Source organism: Eptatretus burgeri, chromosome 5 (assembly GCF_056783735.1).
Source record: "Eptatretus burgeri isolate ZD-2024b chromosome 5, Ebu_testis_v1, whole genome shotgun sequence".
Classification (NCBI taxonomy): Eukaryota; Metazoa; Chordata; class Myxini; order Myxiniformes; family Myxinidae; genus Eptatretus; species Eptatretus burgeri.
In genome coordinates, this window is record NC_140965.1 from 122368230 (window position 1) to 122390280 (window position 22051).

The window sequence follows — 22051 nt, forward strand, 5'->3', positions numbered from 1 at the left end:
TCACACTCTCACTATGTCTCTCCGAAAGGACCGTCTGGAACCCTCCCCCTCCCCCTCCCCAGCCTCCCCCACAACCCGATGTACTTTCTCAACAATCCTCTTGAAGAAGTTTTGTCTCTCAAGCTTTTGGGTTTCACAATCTGCCACGATCTTTCTTGGGAAAGCCACTTTTCCAAGTTGGCCTCGAAAGCCAGTCGTAGACTGGGCATTCTCCATCATGCAGTCATTCCTTCGCGCACCTGAGCAACTAACCACATACAAAGCTTTCATCTGCAGTCTGATGGAGTAATGCTCTCCACTTTGGGGTGGAGCTCCCGCCTCACACCTAGCTCAGCTTCACGCTGTGGAAGCCAAAGCTTTTCGGATCATTGGTATCTCCCGCGACGAAGGTGAATCTTTGAGTGTCACACTCTCTCACCGCAGGCAGGTGATTGGTCTTTCCGTCTTCCACCGACTCCTCTCTGGCATTACACCCCCTGCTCTGTCCCCATATTTCTGCAGGGTATTCAAGATCTACCACACACCTCCTCCTGGCGAAAATGCCAAAATCAAGAATCACTGCTCACCTTCGCTCTTTCATTCCATTTTTTTCCTCCTATGGAACAAACTCCCACACTCTCTACAATCCCACTCTTTCCTCCAGGTCTTTGAAACAGCTGTTTACTGCCATCTCATGTCTTCCCCCATCCAAAACCATGATCCTTTCTACCCCCATGAATCCACCCCAAACCTACCTCCATTAAATTCCCTGTTTCCTGATTGAAATTCCCTGTCGCGTCTCTTTGTTTACCCCATGTACCCCATCCCACCCCTCTCTCCCTCACAGACCTCCCGATGTCCCTGTTCCCAACTGTTTTTGTGCTTCTTTCTCTCGCCCCCTTTTGTCTCCTGCTCCCTTTGTTATGTGTTCTGTGCATGAGCTCTTATACGAGCCTCGACAAAGAATACAAAAATATATATATAAAAAAACCCAACCTGTCTACCAAGGTTCATTTCATCCGTCCATAACTTTTTCAGATATCCTGCTCAAACAGATATCCTGTTTCAGATAAAAAAACAGACAAACAAACAGGGGTGAAAACAATCTCCATCCACTTACGGTGGCAGAGGTAATTATACAAAACAAAGCTGCCACACTGTGTTCGGTTATTTGGAAGAAATGAATTGTGAGTGGCCTTTCGGTCTATTGATTCTTCACTTGACATCCGATGTTGAGGAATCACAATCCTTTTTGTTTCTCAAGTGAGTGTTGAATTTTGTTTGGGACAGCACTGGGGACTTTTCACTTTGTTCACATTTCACAGTCGTTGTCCAAATAGATTTGAATGTAGTGTGACGAGCCTTCCTCTGTAAATATGCACACTAATCTGTAATTGTTTTGATAACTGACAAATTTGAATTTCAGTTTTCACATCCCAGTGTCATTTTGTAAAGATCCCTGGGAATTCACCAAGAAGCAAATGCAATGCAAAAGCACAACCAACTCAAGGTTTTGTCAAAACAAAAAAGAATACGACTCTCAAAAGTTCAACATTTCCGCAACTTTCTGACCCTTCGTCAGTGACGATGCCTGGTGTTGGATTAATGGTTAGGGTGGTGGGCTTGGGATCCTAGGATCCTGAGTTCAAATCCTCCTCGGCTGTTGAATTAATACCAGGTGGGGTTGACTGACTGTCATCCTTCCGAGGTTGGTAAAATGAGTACCAGCTTTCTAGTATCCTGTGCTGGAGTGGAGACCCATCCAGGATTGTACCCAATAGCCAAGGAAACTGCTTAGGCAGCACCAACGCTCTGCAAAGAGTCTGGTCCCAATGTATGGATGGTCTGTGGCTGAACTGTTGAACTTTATGAGAATTTATATATTTTAACAAAACCTTATGTTTTTTGTATTTTCACTTTCACCACTCTATCGTGGTCACATTTGTCTTTTGCAAGCAAAAAGCCAACATGTTTCAACAACATATGATTTAAAGTGAGGGCAGGGAGCTGTTTAAAAAGCACACTTGTTTAGAATTTCAACAAAAGGCTGAAAAAAAAAAAACAAACTTCAAATGGACTCGTCTCCAAAGTGAGATGCAACCCTTCTTTTAAGCCGTGAGTGTTTGAGGGAAAATTACAGTCATGTTGAAAATATCATGTCCCACTCAACCACTGTGAAAACTTTGGTTTTGCGACATTATTTGCTGTTATGTCACACGTCACCAGGCCTACACACCCATAAATAGTGCATTTCATCAAAAGCCCAATACCTGGACCAGAACCTTGCGTCGAACGACGTGGGTAGTCACAGTTTCCCCTTCGTCGGCCTGCGAGGCCATTCCCACCCCTCCAAGATCTGCATCGAGGGATCGTTGCACAAACCGTGAAAAGCGCATCGCAAACCGTGCTGCCAACCCGCTGGCAGCTGCCACCAACAAGTACACATTGATGAGGGTAACAACGAAAAGGACAAGAAGAGATAACTGGGGCAGAAGTTCTGAAAGACTGACGAGCATGGCAAGGTTGTGCTGCCGGACAGGTTGTACACCCACCCTACATGGCGATGGGTGCAATGCTCTCAACTGTTCGTCCTGAGCAACACCCACCCCAGTATTGTGCTATTTTTGTAAGAGGCCCATGTTACAGGAGACTATAGTTGGCTCTGTCGTTGCTCAAATGAGGGGAAGGAAATTTGGGCTCACCAGATATTCATTCACATGTGCCTGTCATGTGGCTTACTAAGTGTGAGAGCCTGCAGCAGCTACTTTAGGAGACATTTATCCAAGCAATGGACAATCAGGCAAAGGACGAAATCACTGCAGCACATGAAGGATGACTTTTTGGCAGCATGTATTAATGTAAAAAACAAGTTTCCTTTCTTATATCACTTACACATTTGAAGCTTATGCCTCTATCTTTTCTGAAGTATGTAGTGTATAAAATATGGTATATCTCCTTTTATTATGCCGGGTGTTGCCTTCATGGTTAGGGTGGCGGGCTTTGGATCCTCGGGTCCTGAGTTCAAATCCTGCTCAGCTGCTGAATTAATACCAGGTGGGGTTAACTCGGCCTGTCATCCTTCCGAGGTTGGCAAAATGAGTGCCAGCTTGCTGGTATCCTGTGTCGGAGTGGCGACCAATCCAGGAATGTGCCCAATAGCCAAGGAGAGTGCTTAAGCAACACCAACGCTCTGCACAGAGTATGGTCCCAATCTCCTCCTCTTATTATTTCGTTTTTAAATGAATGTGATCGATTACTCGATACCAATAATTCATTAATTCATTAATTAAATAAATAAATGAATAAGCAGAAAACAAGCAGACAAAGATGTACATGTGACGAGTTGTGGAAGATTATGATAACCCTTATAAAAGTTTGTGTCGTCTTCTTATGGCATCTGATGACGTGAGCATTAAATTTTCATCAAACATTATCAGATCAAATGGCAAATTTATCACACGTTTTGGAAGGGAAACTAAGACCAGTGTTTTTAGTCCTATACAGAGCTGACAGAATGGCCCAGAGGTACACACACTAGCCTCTGAGCTGTCTAGCCTTGGTTTGAATCCCGACCCAGCTATAGACTGTCATCCTGGTGTTTCGCTGGCAGGGTGATTCATCAATGTGTGTGCCATCCCTCCGATGGATGTTAAACAGGCATCTGATCCACCAGCATTCTTTGGTGGACGTCAAAGATTCCACGGTGCCCTTCGTGAAGAGTAGGCATGCTATCAATGGGGCCATTAACAAATTGTAAATTCCTGCCCTCACCCGAGGGCACTGCATCAGCGGCACAGACGAAACAACTTGCACTCAGCCAATAATGCTACCCTACATATGAACGAAGAAGTCTGAAATTACCATAACTATACTAATAATTGCGTGTGTGTGTGTGTGTGTGTGTGTGTGTGTGTGTGTGTGTATGTGCGTGTGTGTGCATGTGTGTATGTCCTCGATAACTCAAAAACCATGAAACCTCGCAGACTGAAACTCTTAAGGAGTGCATGAGTGAAAATTGGGTGTTTGGGTGAATTAAAACACCCCTCTTGAAGATAATTAATGGCCTCATTTAATAATTTCCTTTATCAAGGCTTGGTTAGCCTGCTGTCTCTCGCTGGGGCCTTCATTCACAATTTTTTTGGAATGCTCAACAATGCCTTGACTTGGAACAGGCCTTAATGGTTTCTTAACGGTAAATTTTTTTCACTTTCCCCACTCACATCATCGAATACCTGATCATCATACCCACAAATCACTGTACATATTGCAGTGTAAACGCATGAAGACACCAGGGTTCATGGCTTTATTTCATTTCTCCACATGTCTAACCTCTAGAATCCCTTATTCTTAGCCAAATTTCAAAATTTAAACTTCTTTATTGACTTCAGCAGCAGTTCCAACTGCGAAATAAAAGTGTTCATTTGTCCAATTCGGACATTGCCTGACATTCCGGGTTTCGCCGGGGGCGTGGTGTTTATGTGATGGATCGGCGATTGCTAATCGCTTACCAAGCCAGCTGTTTCTTATCAACCGCTTTGTTGGAGTGCTTGCTTGAGTGCTTAACCCATGTGGATGAATTATATCACTGAATTATATCGATCGACTTGAACAAAGTTCAGGGCACACTCACCTGCGTTTGGCCGTGCGGTGCCTCAGGCAGTGTGTCGGGTGGTGGTTCACTCGGTGAAAATGTGCAATTTTATTTTATACCACGTTTCCTCTATTTGTATTATCTTCTTTCGTTATACGACCAGTCACTTCAGGATGGATAGATTATTAGATACATATAAAAAAATCAAACATTCTGTTTTTAAAAGTTTCTTCAATCTTTTTGTTGGAGTGCTTGCTTGAGTGGTTGAAGCACTTGGCGAGCTCTTTTCAAGCTTCGATGGCGATACCGTGGCATGTTCTACATCAGGACATCTCCGGAGTTAGGAAGGCAAAATAATTTTGATGATCACAATGAGTAAAAAATGTTTTCAGTTGTAACAAAGCAATGAATCGCCACATCATGGCAGGATATCCAAGGGGTACGCACACTCGTTCGAAGCTGCCTAGCCTGGGATCGAATCCAGACACAGCTATCAACTGTCATCCCAGTGTTTCACAGGCAGTGATTCATCAATGCGTGTGCCATCTCTCAGATGGATGTTAAACTGGACGACATATCTTCTGGAATCCCCCTCCCCTCTCTCACACATCTCCCACCCCTCTCCCTCACACCCCTTTCCTACTCTCTCCCATCCCTAACCCTCTCTCTACCACCCATGACCCTTTCTCTCTCCCATCTCTTCCCCCTCCACCCGGCTCCCCCACCGTCAAGGGGACTGTGAAGGACTGGCAGATTAGTTTTGAATTTAAAACAGCTTCCCCATCATGTCACATGTCCGAATAAGATTCAGAATGCTGCATTAAACAAACCCCATTCCATTCAATCCTGTACTTCAACCCCTCCCTTCTCCAAAAGTTTCCACAAATGCAAGTCGAGAACCCATCCTCTCTCGTTTACCTCCTCCCAAACCCTCCACTCCCCACGTTTGGTGAGGAGTCGCTCTCCCCCTCCCCTTTTCCTCGCTCTTTCCCCCCTCCCAGCTTCCCCACCCTCCTCCCTCGGTCCCCCCTCCCACCCTCCCCCTCTGTTAAGGGGATTGTTAAGGGCTGACAGTTTTGTTTTGAATTTAAAACTGCTTCCCCATCGTGTAGCATGTACAAATAAGTGAGCCGATCGGAGTGGTGCAAAGGTCGCTGCATGTATGAGCATGCATGCATGCAGGCCTTTGTCAGGTAGATAGCTTGGGTTTTAAATGCTCCCACCCATTTTTATATATCACCCGGTGGTTAAAAAGGAAATGTTGCTGTTTGGGCATGTTTTATAGCCCTTCCCTTCCCCTCGGCCGCCTTCTCTTCCCCGCCCCTCACGCCGCCTTCCTTTCCCCATCCCTCACACTTCCTTGCCTTCCCCTCATGCCACCTTCTCTTCCCCGCCCCTCACGCCGCCTTCTTGTCCCCGTCCATCACGCCACCTTCTCGTCCCCGCCCCTCACGCCGCCTTGCCTTCCCTTCACTCCGCCTTCCCTTCCCCTCATGCTGCCTTCCCCTCTCATTGCGCAGCTTTCCCTTCCCCTCACACTGCCTTCCCTTCTGCTCATGCTGCCTCACCTTTCCTTCCCCTCACACTACATTATCTTCCTCTCATGCTGCCTTACATTCCCCATTCCCCTCACACTGCCTTCCCTTCCGCTCATGCTGCCTTACCTTTCCTTCCCCTCACACTACATTCTCTTCCCCTCATGCTGCCTTACATTCCATTCCCCTCACATTGCCTTCCCTCCCACTGCACTGCTTTCCCTTCCCCTCATAGTGCCTTCCCTTCCCCTCATGCTGCACTGCTTTCCCATCACGCTGCCTTCCCTCCCCCTTCACTCACGCTTTCCTCATCCCAAACACCTTCCCCTCTCCAACCCCCCCCCCCCCCATGGACATCTGGTGGTCTGTGCATGCTGTATTAATGTGCTGTTTTAACGTAACTCATTTTGTGAAATCCTCTACTACTTGCCTTCTCTCCCACCCCTCTCCCCTTCCTCTCTACCACCACTCCCTCCTCTCTACACAAGTCCCACCACCAAACCCAAGTCGAGAACTCCTCACCTCACGCTTACGCCCTCCCAAATCCCACCCCCACTTCCCACCCTCCTATTTTACTCTTCACTCTAACCCCACTCCCAGAGTGTATAGTGACGTTTGGTGAGGCATCACTCACCAAATGAATCATCATCACTCATCATCATCCCCTCTTTCCTTACTCTTCCCCCCCTTCCTAGCTCCTAACTTCCCCATCCCTCCTCGCTTCCACTTCCCTCACTCTCTTCCACCCCCTCTCCTCTCCGTCTCACCTTTCTCTCAAGGTGACTCACCTTTCTCTCTCACCTTTCTCTCTCTCCTCCCACACCACCCCTTCTCTCCCTCTGTCTCACTTCTCCCTAATCTTTCTCTCTCCCCAACAGCTTTTCACCCCTCCCTCCTCTCCCCTCTGCTATCCCTCCCCTCCTTCATATTCCCCCTCCCCACCCCCAACTTAATCTTCCTGTCATGGAAGAGACGAGTTGTATTTGCTAGTAATTAATGATTCAAACAATTTTAACTACTACTCGTGGCCCCTATAAATGATACCTTCTTGTGCGTTCAGCTGCAGGAGGTAGATTGGTCCGAATGTTTCAACTGGAGCACATTTGTACAGGAATTTGAAATTTGCTCAGTGTGCCGGCGATAGCGTACCTTCTCTTTCTGAAAATGCTGTTGGATCTTCAGTGTGCACCACCTAATGACAGCAGGTGAGACATTAGAGTTGAACATCTATCCTCCGGTTCCGGTTCTTGAGCGACCGTGGCGGTTCCTCTTCAGGCTCTCTGCTGACTTTCTCAAAGATAAGTTTTTCCGGTCATTTTTGTCACGTTTTTACACTCATTTTGTTACCTCTTGCGTTTACTGTGTTTCTAGTTCGGTCTTGTGTTAAAACTTGTGCTTATTGTTGAGTTTTCATTGTATTTTCATTTCCGGTTTCCGAGGCCTTCCCTTCTTCCCGTCTATGTGCACGATCGTGTTTATTTGTATTTTCTCCTCATGACCATCAGCTTTTATTTTCTCCACTTTTCCCTTCACCCTCCTTCTGTCCCTCTCAACTATGCCCTCTGTTTCATGTCTTAAAATATAAAAAAATTACAACAAAAACACCTCTTCCCTCACTTTATACCCCACCTAACCAAGTGACCTCCCTGCCCGACTCTTCTTCCTCCTTCTTCTGCTGATCTACCGTCTTCTATTTCAGCCGATTCACATTCACCATGCACCGACAATTTTTTTCTTCAACCTTTCCTTTACCTAATCTTTAAAAAAATAAATAATTAATAAAGACACAATCTGTATTCTTTTAACCTCTCATGTTAAACCTCCTGTAACCACGTGCTTCAATACACCCTCTTCTTCTTCCTGTAACTTTTCTTGAACGACCAGCTGCCTTCTGTAATTGCCGATCCAAATTCACCAACACCGGCACGATTCTCCTCCGCCTTTCCTTTTCCTCATCGAACGTCATCTTTATCAAAAAATAAAAAACACAAAAATTACAAAATGGTCTCTTAAAACGTTTCAACTTCCTCTTTCACAAGTGTGGTTCTCTGTGTTGTATCATAATTTACCACTCTTCTTCGTCTTGTTCTTCAAAAGACTGTTTTCAATTGGACCTTTCCTTCTTCCCGGGTCTAAAACGTCACACTGTTGCAACGTTTCTTTTCTCCATTCTCTTCATTCTCCTTCATTGTATCCCTCCACTCTTGGCACCTCTTCACTGTCTTCTGCTTCAGTATCAGCTCTTACTCTGTTGTCCCAAAGTTTGTGGTGTTCTAACATGTGTGGGCTCCATTCTAACCAAACAGATATCTCACTCTCTCAATCAGTACACTCATCATCATCACAAACATGCTCCTTCCTTCCTCTCAGCACACCTCCCCTTTTCCAAACCCCTCAAATCTTGTACCTCCCCCACCCACTCTCTTCTTCACCACATCTCCATCAAGTCTCATCCTTCCCCTCTCTCCACCTCTCTGACGGCCCTCCCGCACCTTGACCATGCCTGCTCTCATCGTCTTCCCTTCCTCTCAAAGCAACCTTCATACTCTTTCCTCCTCCAAGCTTCCCTCTCACCTTTCTCAAAAACTCTCCCCTCTCACCCTTCTCCCTCCAATCTTCCCCCTCACTCCCCCTTCCCAAAGTTTCCTTCCTTCACATCCACAAAGCTGCCTCCTTCCCTCACCCTCTCTCTTCCATCTCATCACTCCACCTCCTCCAATCTTCAACTGCCCTCTGCCCCTCTCTTATGACTCCCCACTGTACCCCAACCCATCACCACCGAGCCTTTTCTCCTCCTCATCCGGCCCTCTCCCCGAGCTCTTCTGCAATCTCCCACACTTTCAACAACTCTCCTTACCCCCCCTCCTCCCTAGTCCTACACTCCCCTCCCCTGCACCAAAGCCTCCTCCTCTCCCTCTTCATGAACAGTGTGGACCTCAAATATCCAGGGCCTTCGCTCAAACCTTACAGATCTTTCCATACAGGTTGCCACTGACAAAAAAGACAATCTCCCTAACACAAACTTTCCTCCTTCAAAACGTATCTGATTGCCTACTATCTCTCCCTGGTTACTCCCTCCTCCGGAATGACAGACCTGAGCCTCGACCTGGTGGAGTTGTTCTCTTCATCAAATACTCTATTCCTCACTCTCCATGCACGGCCATCTCTCCCCCACAACCCCAGGAATACCTTTGACGACGGCATTCCCTCCACTCCCACCTCATGTTTATGTGTGTTGTACCGTCCACCAAACAGTGATGACTCCATTTACACCTCACGATCCGAAAACATGGACCAACTTCTATCTTCTCATCCCAACTCTCCCTTCCTCATATGTGATGACTTCAATTGTCATCATGCCAGTTGGCTGGATGTGGCTACCTCTCTCACCTGCCATAGTACTTCAGGAAAAGACTTATTTGACTCATTGGGACTGACACAATCCATCAACTTTCTGACCTTGATCTCAACCAACGGTACTCCATTTTTTATAGATATGATTTTGACAAATTTCCCTGAAAATATCCTCTGTTCTTCCTCCACTCCAATCGGTTCTTCTGACTACATGCATATCAAAGTAGACATCTCTCTGGCTGTTATTAGAGAACCTCCTCAGCGCCGTTGATGCTGGCTTCTCACTCAGGCTGACTGGCAGGGACTTCAAGCAGCCATCAAACTTCTCGACTGGCCTCCCATCTCTACTTTCTCCAATATCAACTCGTCCTGGGAATTATTTCAAAGAAACTTGCTCTCTCTCTCATGCACAGATTTATCCCACCTCAATTTCAGTTGACCTACCTTACCTCCAGCCCATGATACACTGAAGCCTGTGGCGAGGCAACTGTCCTGCAACAACTTCCCTTCATCTCATGGAAGGCTAATCCAACTGAAGGTAATCTCAGTTCCTTCCACAAAGCTCAGAACAAGAGTGTTTCTCCCCTCAGGAGAGTAAGGAAACAACATCTTTCTCATCTCAAGTCTGAACTCTCAAACCTGTCTCCTTCCTCCAAATCCTAGTGCATCCAGTTAATGTTCCCCCTGCATCCCCTACCTTACCTCAAAATGGCCACACAGCTGACTGCACGTGAAAAGGATGAATGCCGAAACTCGGTGTTTGCACCGAAATCTTGTGTTCCAAACCCGTCGCTTTCTGAACCCACCTTCCCGAGTCACACTCAGCTGTTCCTGCACTCTGTGTCCTTTTCTCCTGACAAGGTGGAGAGCTTGCTGTCAAATCTCAACTCAGATTCTGCAACCGGTCTCGACGGCATCAGCTCACGTGTCCAATAAACCTGCTCTGATGTTCTTGCTCACCATCTCTCTGTTCTATTCACCCTCTCATTTGAAAAAGGTCATCTGCCATCTGCTTGGAAATCAGCAACCACAACTGCCCTGCATAAAAAGATGCTAAAACTGGTCCCTGCAACTACAGACCAATCAGCGTTCTCCCAACCATCAGCAAGGTGATGGAATCCATCATCGCATCAGACATTAAATCCTTCCTCTTCTCCAATGGCTTGATTTCCGATCATCAATTTGGACTCAGACCAGGTCACTCCACCCTGGATATGCTGCTTCTTCTCTCACAACAATGGATGGAGATCCTCAATACCGGATATGAAATCAGAGCCATATCCCGAGACAAATCGTGTGCTTTCGATACCGTCTGGCACCCTGCCCTGCTCACCAAACTCTCTTCCTATGGTATCCAAGGACATCTCCACTCATGGCTCGCAGACTTCCCCTCCTGTTGCAGACAATGTGTGGCCCGAAATGGAGTTCTCTCATCCCCTCTTCCTGTCCAGGCTGGAGTTCCTCAAGGCAGTTTTCTCGGCCCTGTTCTGTTTTTGGTTTTCATCAATGATCTGCCCGACTCTCTGGAAAATCCTCTTTATCTCTTTGCTGATGACTCCATCCTCTGCTGTACCATCTGTCAACTCTCATACCGGCAAGCACCGGCCTCTTCACTCTCTGTAGATCTGGATAACATCACAAGCTGGTCCAACATGTGGTCTTTCAATCCTGACAAATCTCCCACTCACTGTCTCCCTGAAAGGACCATCAGGAAGCCGCCCCCCCCCCACCATCCACTTTCTCAACAATCCTCTTGAAGAAGTTCTGTCTTTTAAGCTACTGGGTTTCACTCTCTGCCTGCAGATCTTTCCTGGGAAACCCACGCTTTCAAGCTGGCCTCCAAAACCAGTCGCCAACTGGGCATCCTCCGCCGTGCAAAGTCCTTCCTTGGCACACCTGAGCTCCTGACCACATGCAAAGCATTAATCTGCAGCCTGATGGAGTACTGCTCTCCCCTCTGGGGTGCTGATCCCACCTCTCACCTTTTTTCAGTTTCACGCTGTGAAAACCATTGTATTTAGCATCAATGGTATCTCCCGTGGTGAGGCTGAGTCTTTGGGTCTCTCACTCTCTCACCGCAGGGAGGTCGGCAGTCTTTCTGTCTTCTACCATCTTCTCTCCAGCCTCGCCTTCCCTGCTCTGTCTGTGATTCCCTGAGGTTCCTCCCCACCCATATTTCCCTGAGGTTCCCCCCCACCCCCCCACCCATATTTCCGCGGGGCGCTCAAGGTCCGCCAGCAACCCCCGACTGGTAAAACTACCAAAATTTCTCACCTTCACTCTTTCATTCCTCTTTTTTCCTACCTTTGGAATAAAGTCTCACACACACACACACACACACACACACACACACACACACACACACACACACACACACACACACACACACACACACACACACACACACACACACACACACACACACACACACACACACACACACACTGTTCAGTCCCACTCTTCCCTCCAGCTCTTCAAAACAGCTGTTCACCACCATGTCTTATCTTCCCCCTTCCAAATCCTCGATCTTTTCTTCCCTCGATAATCCACCGCAAACCCACCTCCTTCAAATTCCATGCTGTCCTTCCTGAAAGTCCCTGTCATGTCCATCTTGTTTACCCTGTGTACCCCACCCCATCCCTCTCCCTTCCACGGATTTCCTCATGTCTGCTCCACACTGTTTTTTTCCTTCCCTCTCCTGCCCCTCTTGTATCCTGCTCCCCTTGTTGTACGTTCTGTGTGTTAACTCTCATACGAGCCTCGACAATGTATACAAAAAAACCAACAAATCTCCAGGTAGGCAGGGAACACTTTGTGATCCAACACCCAGTCTATGAAGTACCACTGTGACAGTGTATAATCAGGTTGGGAATCAAACCTTGATTGAACAGCTGAAAGGTGAGTGGTATACCGCTGAACCATCTTCTTGGAGAACCACAAACGATTTTAACCATTTCAAAAAAATAAATGAAAATGTACGAACTTCTCAAAGCCATAATTAATCCAACAATTCAGCATAATTAATGCCACACTGCCAGGTGATAAGCTCTGCCTGAAAAGGTTACTCATCTACCAAATTAAGCATGAGGTGTGGAGTTTCCTTTATTAGAAATGCTTCCTATTCTACACCTCCTGAGCCATTTGCGGAAAGCTTCATCATATCACCATGTCACTCACAAAGTTGAACATTTCTCACAAACATTAATTATAAACTTCTCCCCAACTTTCCTGTCAGTACAGCTGTTTTAAGATGTCTTCTTCAACTGGATGTTTATCTCTCACAATTTGACAGTGTACTCGTCTCTGGGTTGCAGAGACCGAGACAGATTCAAAACATCAAAGTATGCCTTTCCTAAAAGAGGGTGCTCACCCATTTTCAAGCACTGCTGGTCGGGGAAATGTCTTTCAAAATAATAGGCAACTGTGTACCTGTATCTTGGACAGATTCCGAATTCTCATCGACAGATGTGCAGCATTACTGGGCTGGGGATGTCTCCATCTATCTTTTCTATCAGGATAGAGAGTCATGGCAGGAGAAGTTCTGTGATTGGAAACTGCAGGGTCAGGTAAATCATTTCACACTCAGGTACTTCTTGCAGAGATTTGCTTCTTCCAAATTATTCCAACACTGTAGGAACAACAACCAATATTTTTGATCAATTTTAAAGACAAAATGGTATTGATAAATATTAATCGGGTTACTTGTGTATGTTTCGCGTTTCCATAGGAAACGAGTGTACTCCCATCTTTGGGGGCTCGCTCCAAACATGCTACTACCCTTGAAATATAGATCGGCTGTTGTGATGCCAAATAGACAGAGCTCATGAAAGGTAAAAAACGCACTATGATGGGAACCTCAGGGAAAATGAAGGATGGCAGGCAAAGGGAGACATAGTAAATCGAGTTATCGACGTCTACTCACTGCTAACAGTTTCCGAATTTGTCCAGTCTGAGCGGTGCCCCATGAGCTGTTGAGCTGATGAATGTGTGTGCAGACGAATACAGTCACAAGTTCAATAAGAAGCAAGAAATGGCGTATCACCAGTGGGTCAATTTGGCATCGTGACATGAAATAATACGATTCACTCGGTGACTCGAGTGCCATAAATGGTTCGTGCCGTGGGAAATAAGCTGCTCACCAAAAGGGATTCGATGCTAGTAGTTCCATGGTTGAAAGGAGTGACAAAAAACTGAAGACAGGGCCGCAACGAAGCACATGGTACGAAGCTCTGTGAGTCAGGAGAGGAAATGCATCACTTACGATGGGCTGTGAATGCGATTTAACTTGAAAAAACTCTCGGGAACTCCAGTGAAAGTCATATCCGTAAGTCATTTACATGATGGTGCAAATAGCGAGCTGCCAGACAGTGAAGCGTCATCACCCTCCTGTTCAAGCCTTTCTCAACACCGGTCCCCCAAGGGGGAGGTCCAAGAGCCCAATAGTAGTGTGGAGCAACATGATTGGTTGGAAACCAGAAAAAAAAACACACCTACAATACTGCCACTGGTTGGCCAAGTAAGTGGAACAAAGTTCATGATGTAAAAGTACAGCACAGAAGCCTGGCGACGAACGAAGAGAGAGAAAAATAAATGAGAGACACAAGTCACCTGGACACCACAAAAACACAAGGCACAAGACTGACAGAAATGGCATGACTTCTGGACGAGTTCCATATGTCGCCCGACATGAATGGATCAAAAGAAGAAGAAGAAGGATTGTGGTTCATATTTGTCCGAGATGTTTGTTTACAAAAGGCCGATTAATGTACATGGACTTTGTAATGTAAGTAGCAAACACCTACAACCACTAATTAAATAAAAATTATTTTTTGGGTGAACACAAACATACAATCTGTTGAAACTTACAGGCAACTGGCTGCACAGTTTGGTGATGATTGTCGGTCTAAGACACATCCACATTCGACTGCCAGTGCAAATCATTCAAGATGAATGTGAAATAGACCAGTCAAAAACACCTGAAATCGTGGTCGATGAGTTAAAAAACAGGCATTTTTGAGTAAAAGTTGAGATATGATATTCTAAAGTTTATGGGTACTTACTTATCGTGTCCACAAAAACAGCAGTTACAGTACACATGGCTAGATGTAGTTCAGCCAAAGCTGAGCACATTGCTGACCCTTATAATTAAACTCTGCCAAATCCGATGCTGTGCAGGGCTGTTCCAGCAGGGGGGATGTCAGGAGATGCTGCATGGTTTGTGGTTCAGTGCCACAGTTACACACAGCATCCCTATCATTTAAGTATCCCCATTTGGAGAGAGTGACTTTTGTTCGTCCAACACCAGATCTTAGTCTGTTCAGGCATTTCCACATTGCATAGCTTGAATCTGCTCCAGGGGGGAGTGCCTCACTCACATTTAGCTCCATTGTTGTTGTTAATGGAAGGTTGCTCAGTCTTTCTTCCCATTGAATAACTAGTGTACTCTTTTAGTTTATGGGTGTGCTGTTTATGAATGACGAGTTTATGGGTGTGCTGAATCCATTTCTACTGTTTGCCAAGCTGTATCTCTTAAGCTGCCAATCCCAGCAGGACAAATCCAAGATGGCCACCACAGAAAAACAAAACAAAACATGTTTTCATGAAGAGTTTCAACTCGAAGGCACTGTGATCGTTTTAGTTCGGTATGTACGACATATAATCACTATTAAAATCATAAATAATTTGTATTTTATGTTTTTCTTCTTTAGGTATGAACAAAACAATCCACACAAACTATGAGCACTGGGTAACAATCGACGTGAATGAGATGCATCATCTTCCTCCACAAGTTCGAGAAGAATTTGACAATGGCAATTTTGTTGTGAAGCGTGCAGTCAAAACATTCAATCACGTAAACCCCGACCAAAGGTAACAATGGCTGAATGGCATTGGAAAGAAGAGAGGTGGCATCAATGGCATTACGAAGACATCCTCTGCTCGAAGCAGATGGGCACTCTCATTCAACCTATGGACACATCTCACTCCTGAAACAAGAGATTTGTATGGGCCAGAATCCAGTGATGAGTTAATGCGCAATTAGTCTTTGAATGGAAGGCAAAAACATGACAATGAAGATAAATACAGCTTTCTAATAGTCTTGAAGTCTTTCAACCTGTTCTCAGATGAAATACCTGTTCAACCTGTTCCCACAGGCAAAAGGCCAAGAGCAGCTCAACACATTAATTGAGAAGAGACTCACGCCTTGTGGAGATAGAAAGGATGATGACTCCCAAGACAATGAAGTAGAATTCAGACCAGGCAAATGTGCCGAATACATGTTCAAACCAGAAAAAAAAAAAAACAAAAACAAACAACATAAAAATCGACTCGAGAATACAATACAATAATGAGAAAACAAAGCCTCACACAATTACCTAAAGGTAGGATGAAGTCAGAAATCGTGTCACAAACACAAGCACAAGACGTTTGTCGAGGCAGGACATGGCTAATCCAAGAATTGTGTCCCTCTCAAAGGGACAAAAAAAAAAGCAAAACAATGCAGCAGTTGAATAGTAAACTGGTCACAAACAAAAATTAACAAAATTGACACTCAAGCAAGAAATCTACTTACTATCCAGAAGATGCAACACAAAACCCAAATGCATCCCAAACATGCACCTGCCGAGATGAAAAAGAAGAGCCAACCACGTGCACAGGAGAGCGGACAATTGCAGGATGGGCTGTGGACGTAAACATCTCAACAGATCATTGAAACAAATTTGTGCAAGAACATGATGAAAACAAGCCAGAAAAGATACTCCAAAATCACTTTGCATGATGTACAAGAACAAGCGAAAACAAAAAAAATTCGAAATGTCTCATATAAAAAGATCCAAGAACAAACACTGGGAAAATAAATGGTAGATAATACTACCTTAACAATTGCAAAGACGACACATGAAAACTACAAAACACGATATCAGAAAGTATACAACAACATTTGGGAGAATAATATGAGAGCAGGAAAAAAAATTGAACAGCTGAAGTTATTGTGAATATGTGCAAAAAGTTCAATGGAATGCCGAAGAAGAGGGCAGCTTAACCTGGATTGAGAACGAGCAATGATTTATGCCAAAGTAAAGACTTGAGAACAAGCAAACACTCATCCTTCTCACAGACAGGGAGAAACCTCTTCCCTCTCCTCAGACATGGACAAAACCACAAACTGGACAAACGCTTGGTATATGTCCTTCATTCCGGACAAATCAACCAATTTCTCTATAAATATACATGTTCAGTGTCTGTGTCTGTCTCCTACCCCCCCCCCCAAAAAAGGGACCGGACAACAAACCCTTCCATATACTTTCTCAAAAATTACTCAAACTCTTGGGTCTCGCTGTCAGCCATGATCTCTCTTGGGCAGGACACATTTCATAATTGGCCACTAAAGCCAGCCACCAACTGGGCATCCTGCATCATGCAAAGTCCTTCCTTGACACAACTGAGCTCCTATCCACCTTCAAGGCTTCCATACACAGCTTGATGGAGTACTGCTCTTCCCTCTGGGCTGGCTCCCCTGCCTCACATCTTGATCAGCTTGATTCCATGGAAACCAAGGCCTTCAATATCATTGGAATCTCTCACGATGAAGCTGAGTCTATGGGCCCATCACTTCGCCATTGCCGACAGGTAGGTAGTCTCTCTGTCTTCTTCCACCTCATTTCTTGACTGGCACCCTCTGCCCTCTCCATGTTTTGTCTCCCTCAGGTTCAGTGTATATCGAAAGTCTACACCCCCTTTGAAAATTTTCGCCATATGTTGCCTTATAGCCTGGGATTAAATTCCATGAAATCAGATTTTTTTTCCACCTTTATTTACACATCGTAACCCACAACTTCCAAGTGAAAAGTCCACCCCCAACCCCCCCCCCCCCAATGGTAATACTTGGTGGAAGCACCTTGGAAAGCAGTTATAGCTGTGAGTCTGTTGGGATATGTCTCTACAAAATTTGCACACCTTGATTCGGCAATATTTGCCTATTCTTCTGAACAAAACTGTTCTTCAATCTCAGTCAAGTTGCGTGGAAAGTGTTGATGGACAGCAATCTTCAAGTCATGCCACAGATTTTCGATTGGATTTAGGTCTGGACACTGACTGGGCCACTCAAGGACATGCAGGCCTTTTTGTTCCTTAGCCACTCCAGTGTAACTTTGGCTGTATGCTTCGGTTTGTTGTCATGCTGAAAGGTGAACTTCCGTCCCAATTTCAGCTTTCTTGCAGAGGGCAGCAGGTTTTCCTCTTGGATGTTTCTGTATTTTGCTCCATACATTATCCATTCTATCCTGACAAGTGCCCCAGTCCCTGCTGATGAGAAATATCCCCAAAACAAGACGATGCCACCAACATGCTTCACAGTAGGGATGGTGTTCTTTGGGTGATGTGCTGTGTTGGATTTGCACCAAATGTAACGTTCTGCATTTTGGCCAAAAAGTTCCATGTCAGTCAGACCACAAAAATTTTTGCCACATGACTTCAGAATCTCCGGAGTGGTTTTTTGCAAACCTCAAAGGGGATTCAAGGTGGGCTTTGTGAGTAATGGCTTACTTCTTGCCACCCTACCATGCATGCCAGGCTGCGTAGTGCTTCTGATATTGTTGTCACCTGCACACAGTGACCAGTCTTTGCCATAAAGGCATGTAGCCCTTTCAAAGTTGCCAATGGCCTCTCTGATTAATCTTATCCTTTCTTGGTCATCCAGTTTGGGGGGACGGCCTTATCTCAGCAGGGTCTTGGTGGTAACATATTCCTTCCACTTCTTAATGATTGTCTTGACTGTGCTCCAAGGGATATGGAAGTAATCCACTGGAATATCTGCAAAAACGTCAATATCCACAGAGCCTCGACTTTGTACACACACACACAAAAAAAATCCCAGTCCAAGTAAAGTTGTGCAGGCACGAGCTGAGGGTCATCATTGAAAAGGACATCGTGCTCGCATATAGCCTGACCATCCCATGTATCATGAACATTCAAAACAAGTCACTGTGACTTGGCTGTATGTGATTAGATATAAAAAGTAAAGGACGGCATTGTTGATCGAGGTAGCTAGTAGGTTTTGTCCAAATAATGTGGAGATTTCAAAAATTTTCAAAAACGAAGTGAAGAGAACTTGAGAGGTGAGGGGTGCTGCTGATGTGCTGGTGATAGACATGCAAACTGGAATGATAAAGCAGAACCTCAGAGATTTTTAGAGACACACCAGGAAATATTTCAACATTTCAACAAACCGAGGTTATCGAAGTTCGGTGACAATCCTAAAAAAGAGCCCTTTGGAACAAATACATGAGAACAGAATGTGCTGCGGTGCTAAAACATCACACCATCAAAGCTTGAACCTGTATTGTGATCCTAATAAAAGGAAGGAAGATACTTTGGGCCCTGGGCGAGATGACATGGGGAGGGCTCTGTTGCACCTTTTGACAGCTGCTAAAGGAGATTATATCCAATTTTAGTCCTTATTGAAAAAAATTCAAGACATTTGGAATGTGTGTAATGCAATAGTGAGTAAGCAGTGCTATTACATGCAGACATTCATCTACATATGTTTCATAAATTGGTTTGAAAAGGAAGAATTGACTGCTGTGAAGAACTTTAGTGAAGGAAGCAAGAACTTCCTGTCAAAAGGAACAATTGACATTGTACCAGTAAGGCAGAGGAGCCATAATGGAAAGCAAGTAAGCATGGCACCAATAAACCCAAACTGTAACCTCACAACTTCAAAAACAGGATGGCAAGGATGATGTAATTGGCTAATAACTGTTTATATCATACTCTGATGTCACACCAAATATATCAGCCTCCAATGTTTCCATGGCACAGGTATTCTGGTGGAAATGATCAACCTTTCTGATTAAATACCACAGCAATGTTGCTCTAAATGTTCATAATCCTCAGCTTGTTTATTTTAACACTTCTTCAAATTTGGGAGGACAGTATTGTGATTATTTTATCAATTATCATAATGAAATTGTGCAACATTCTCTAAAGGCATGGTTGATGACAGAAGACGATGACAATGAGTGTTCAATGTGATTCCATCTGGTTTTTACCACTTGCATAAAAAAATGCATTAAAGTCTTATGGTCTAAACATTACGGACTATGGTTTTAATACATTATGGACTTGAATATATTATGGACTATGGTCTTTAATACATAATGGGCTTCAATTCATTAAAAGTCTTTACAACGTGCATCAAAAATGCATCAATTATACAGTATAATTGTCCTGAAAGTGGATGCTTTTGAAAACCCTGTGCTAACACAGGATGGCCTAGAGGTACACAAACTCACCTATAAGCTATCAAGCTTGGGTTCGAATCCTGACAACACCTAGAAACAAAAGTCCTGGTGTTTCACAGGCACCGTGATTTCTCAATGCGTGTGCTGTCCCCCTTGTATGTTAAATGGGTGCCCCGTTGCAAAGAGTAGGTGTGCTATCGACGGCACTATGAACAAATTCCAAATTCCTGCACTAACTACTCCTGGGAAGGCAATGGCAAACCACCCATTAAAAACCTTTGCTCAGGAACCTTCTTTGGTGGCATCAACTCTCTGTCAAGAGGGGAGAGAGAGAGAGGGGAGAGAGGGGAGAGAGGGGAGAGAGGGGAGAGAGGGGAGAGAGGGGAGAGAGGGGAGAGAGGGGAGAGAGGGGAGAGAGGGGAGAGAGGGGAGAGAGAGGAGAGAGAGGAGAGAGAGAGAGAGAAAACTCCACCATATCCTTGATCAAAGGTGCCAGTATCATAAATCGTGGGAAAAACTTCAATACAATCCACCATTCCATTGCATTATTTTTTGTGCCATTCCACAAGTCATGTTAGAAATGGTAACTTCAGCCAGTGGTGCCATATGAACCCCTGGCTCAAAGTACAGAATATGGGTTGCAATCCCGTACACAATATGTGTTTGTCCACTGCCAACTAATGTCTTAAAAATTAATTTTAACAGACATTGATGACCATTAATATCCTCGTCCGGTGTGCAATTCTCCTCCATGAGCCTTAGATCTGTGTTAAAATAAAATGCTATGTCAACGACAGTGTTTTCTTGTCACATGGCTTTAGTGATAAAAACGCAAAGCCGAGTGAATTATAATCACCATCTTGTGGTCAGGTATTTGTAACGAGTGTATTTTCTCACAAGCTCACATCGGAAACCGGATGCAATTAATCATGTTTGACCTTCTTGTTTCTTAATTTGTTCACTATTAGCTTTTTGTGTATAATTCACACATTGTGGAATCAAAACTGTTATTGGTTGTAGATATTTTTATTGTGGCAGGGGCAGACTGATTGCGTCTTTCAGAATATGAATAAGGAATTTAATTCGGGACGACATTTGCTTCTCACTGTAAGTGGGTCATACGTGCTACAGTGAACACTTTGTTCATAATTGAACATACTGGTTCTGATCAACGGCTTGAATCTTTTCCCAGCATCGGTGAGTGTTCATTTATTACAGCAAATATTTTAGCTGCAACAAAAAGGCGCCATAGCACTGTGCATTAAGTGTCTATGGAACCGAATGACCCAAACCCCATGAAGCATGAACCCGTAAAATAGCTTATTTAAGATTGCATTTACATTTTTGGAGCCTTGATGGATTGACAATGTGACTATGTAAGGTGTTGCTCGACTTTGGATATTTTTGGGAAAAAATATTGTTGAGGCAGATATGTTTGTGGTGATCGTAGTGGTGTTTGTTTATAATGCATCAATGTAGCAATGAAGAGGAGTGAAAGCTGATTGAATTGGATGAACTTAATAATGAAGGCTTCTCTACATCATGGCTAATTGAATTCACACCCAAAGCCACTTCACCTACAGGTTGGATGAGCCCTGTGATGTGGTTGAGGAAACCCCATAGCCACTTCACCTACAGGTTGGACTAGGCTTGTGATGTGGTTGAGGAAACCTCGTAGCTCCTTCACCTACAGGTTGGATGAGCCCTGTGATGTGGTTGAGGAAGCGAACATAGCTCAGTGTTGTTGGCTGGTGGATCTGGAATAACTGACAATGTATAGATCTTTCCTCTCAGTTGACGAGTCCCCCCCTGCCCCCCCCCCACCCTGTCAGCTCAATTCGAGTTGAACAAAATCTCTTTTTGGGAGTGTAAACATGACCGATCAAAAGTTATTAAAACTGTAGATTGGCACACCTGTGAAATACGTAAAATAATTATTATACAAATAAAAATTACAACTGACAAAAGAACAACTTACATTAAATCGAACATAAATTAATAAAGAGAAGAGATTTAAAAATTACCCCTGTGTGGGGGTGACGTCGTCTCCAGAATACCACAAGTTCTCAATGTTCAGTTATGACTGAAGACGACTGGGCAGCTCGAACTGCGCCGTTTGGTTAAAGACGACTCGGCATTTTGGCGCGCGCGCATGAAATTATATTTTGAAAATAAATGCCGACGTTTACATTTCGGGTTTTGAAACTTTTGCACCTTCGGCGGAAAATGTATAAATATATAAAAGGCTAAAAATGTGTTTTATATTTTTATTTCATTTCTCCTTCCTTCCTTCTTTGCGAATCGCATCGGCGTTTTTGGCCATCTTACAGATCACGTGACGATCAAATTCA

The 22051-nt window shown here is 44.6% G+C and overlaps 1 protein-coding gene across 1 annotated transcript in view; it reads right to left on the reverse strand.

Moving 5' to 3' along the window:
* LOC147027264 (ankyrin-3-like) overlaps positions 1-22051 on the reverse strand; it is a 493469-nt gene that overhangs the window by 76228 nt on the left and 395190 nt on the right. The window contains exon 47 of the mRNA XM_085883609.1: positions 13599-13688. Within this exon, the coding sequence (XP_085739735.1) occupies positions 13599-13688 (90 nt within the window). The remainder of the gene's footprint in view (positions 1-13598; positions 13689-22051) is intronic.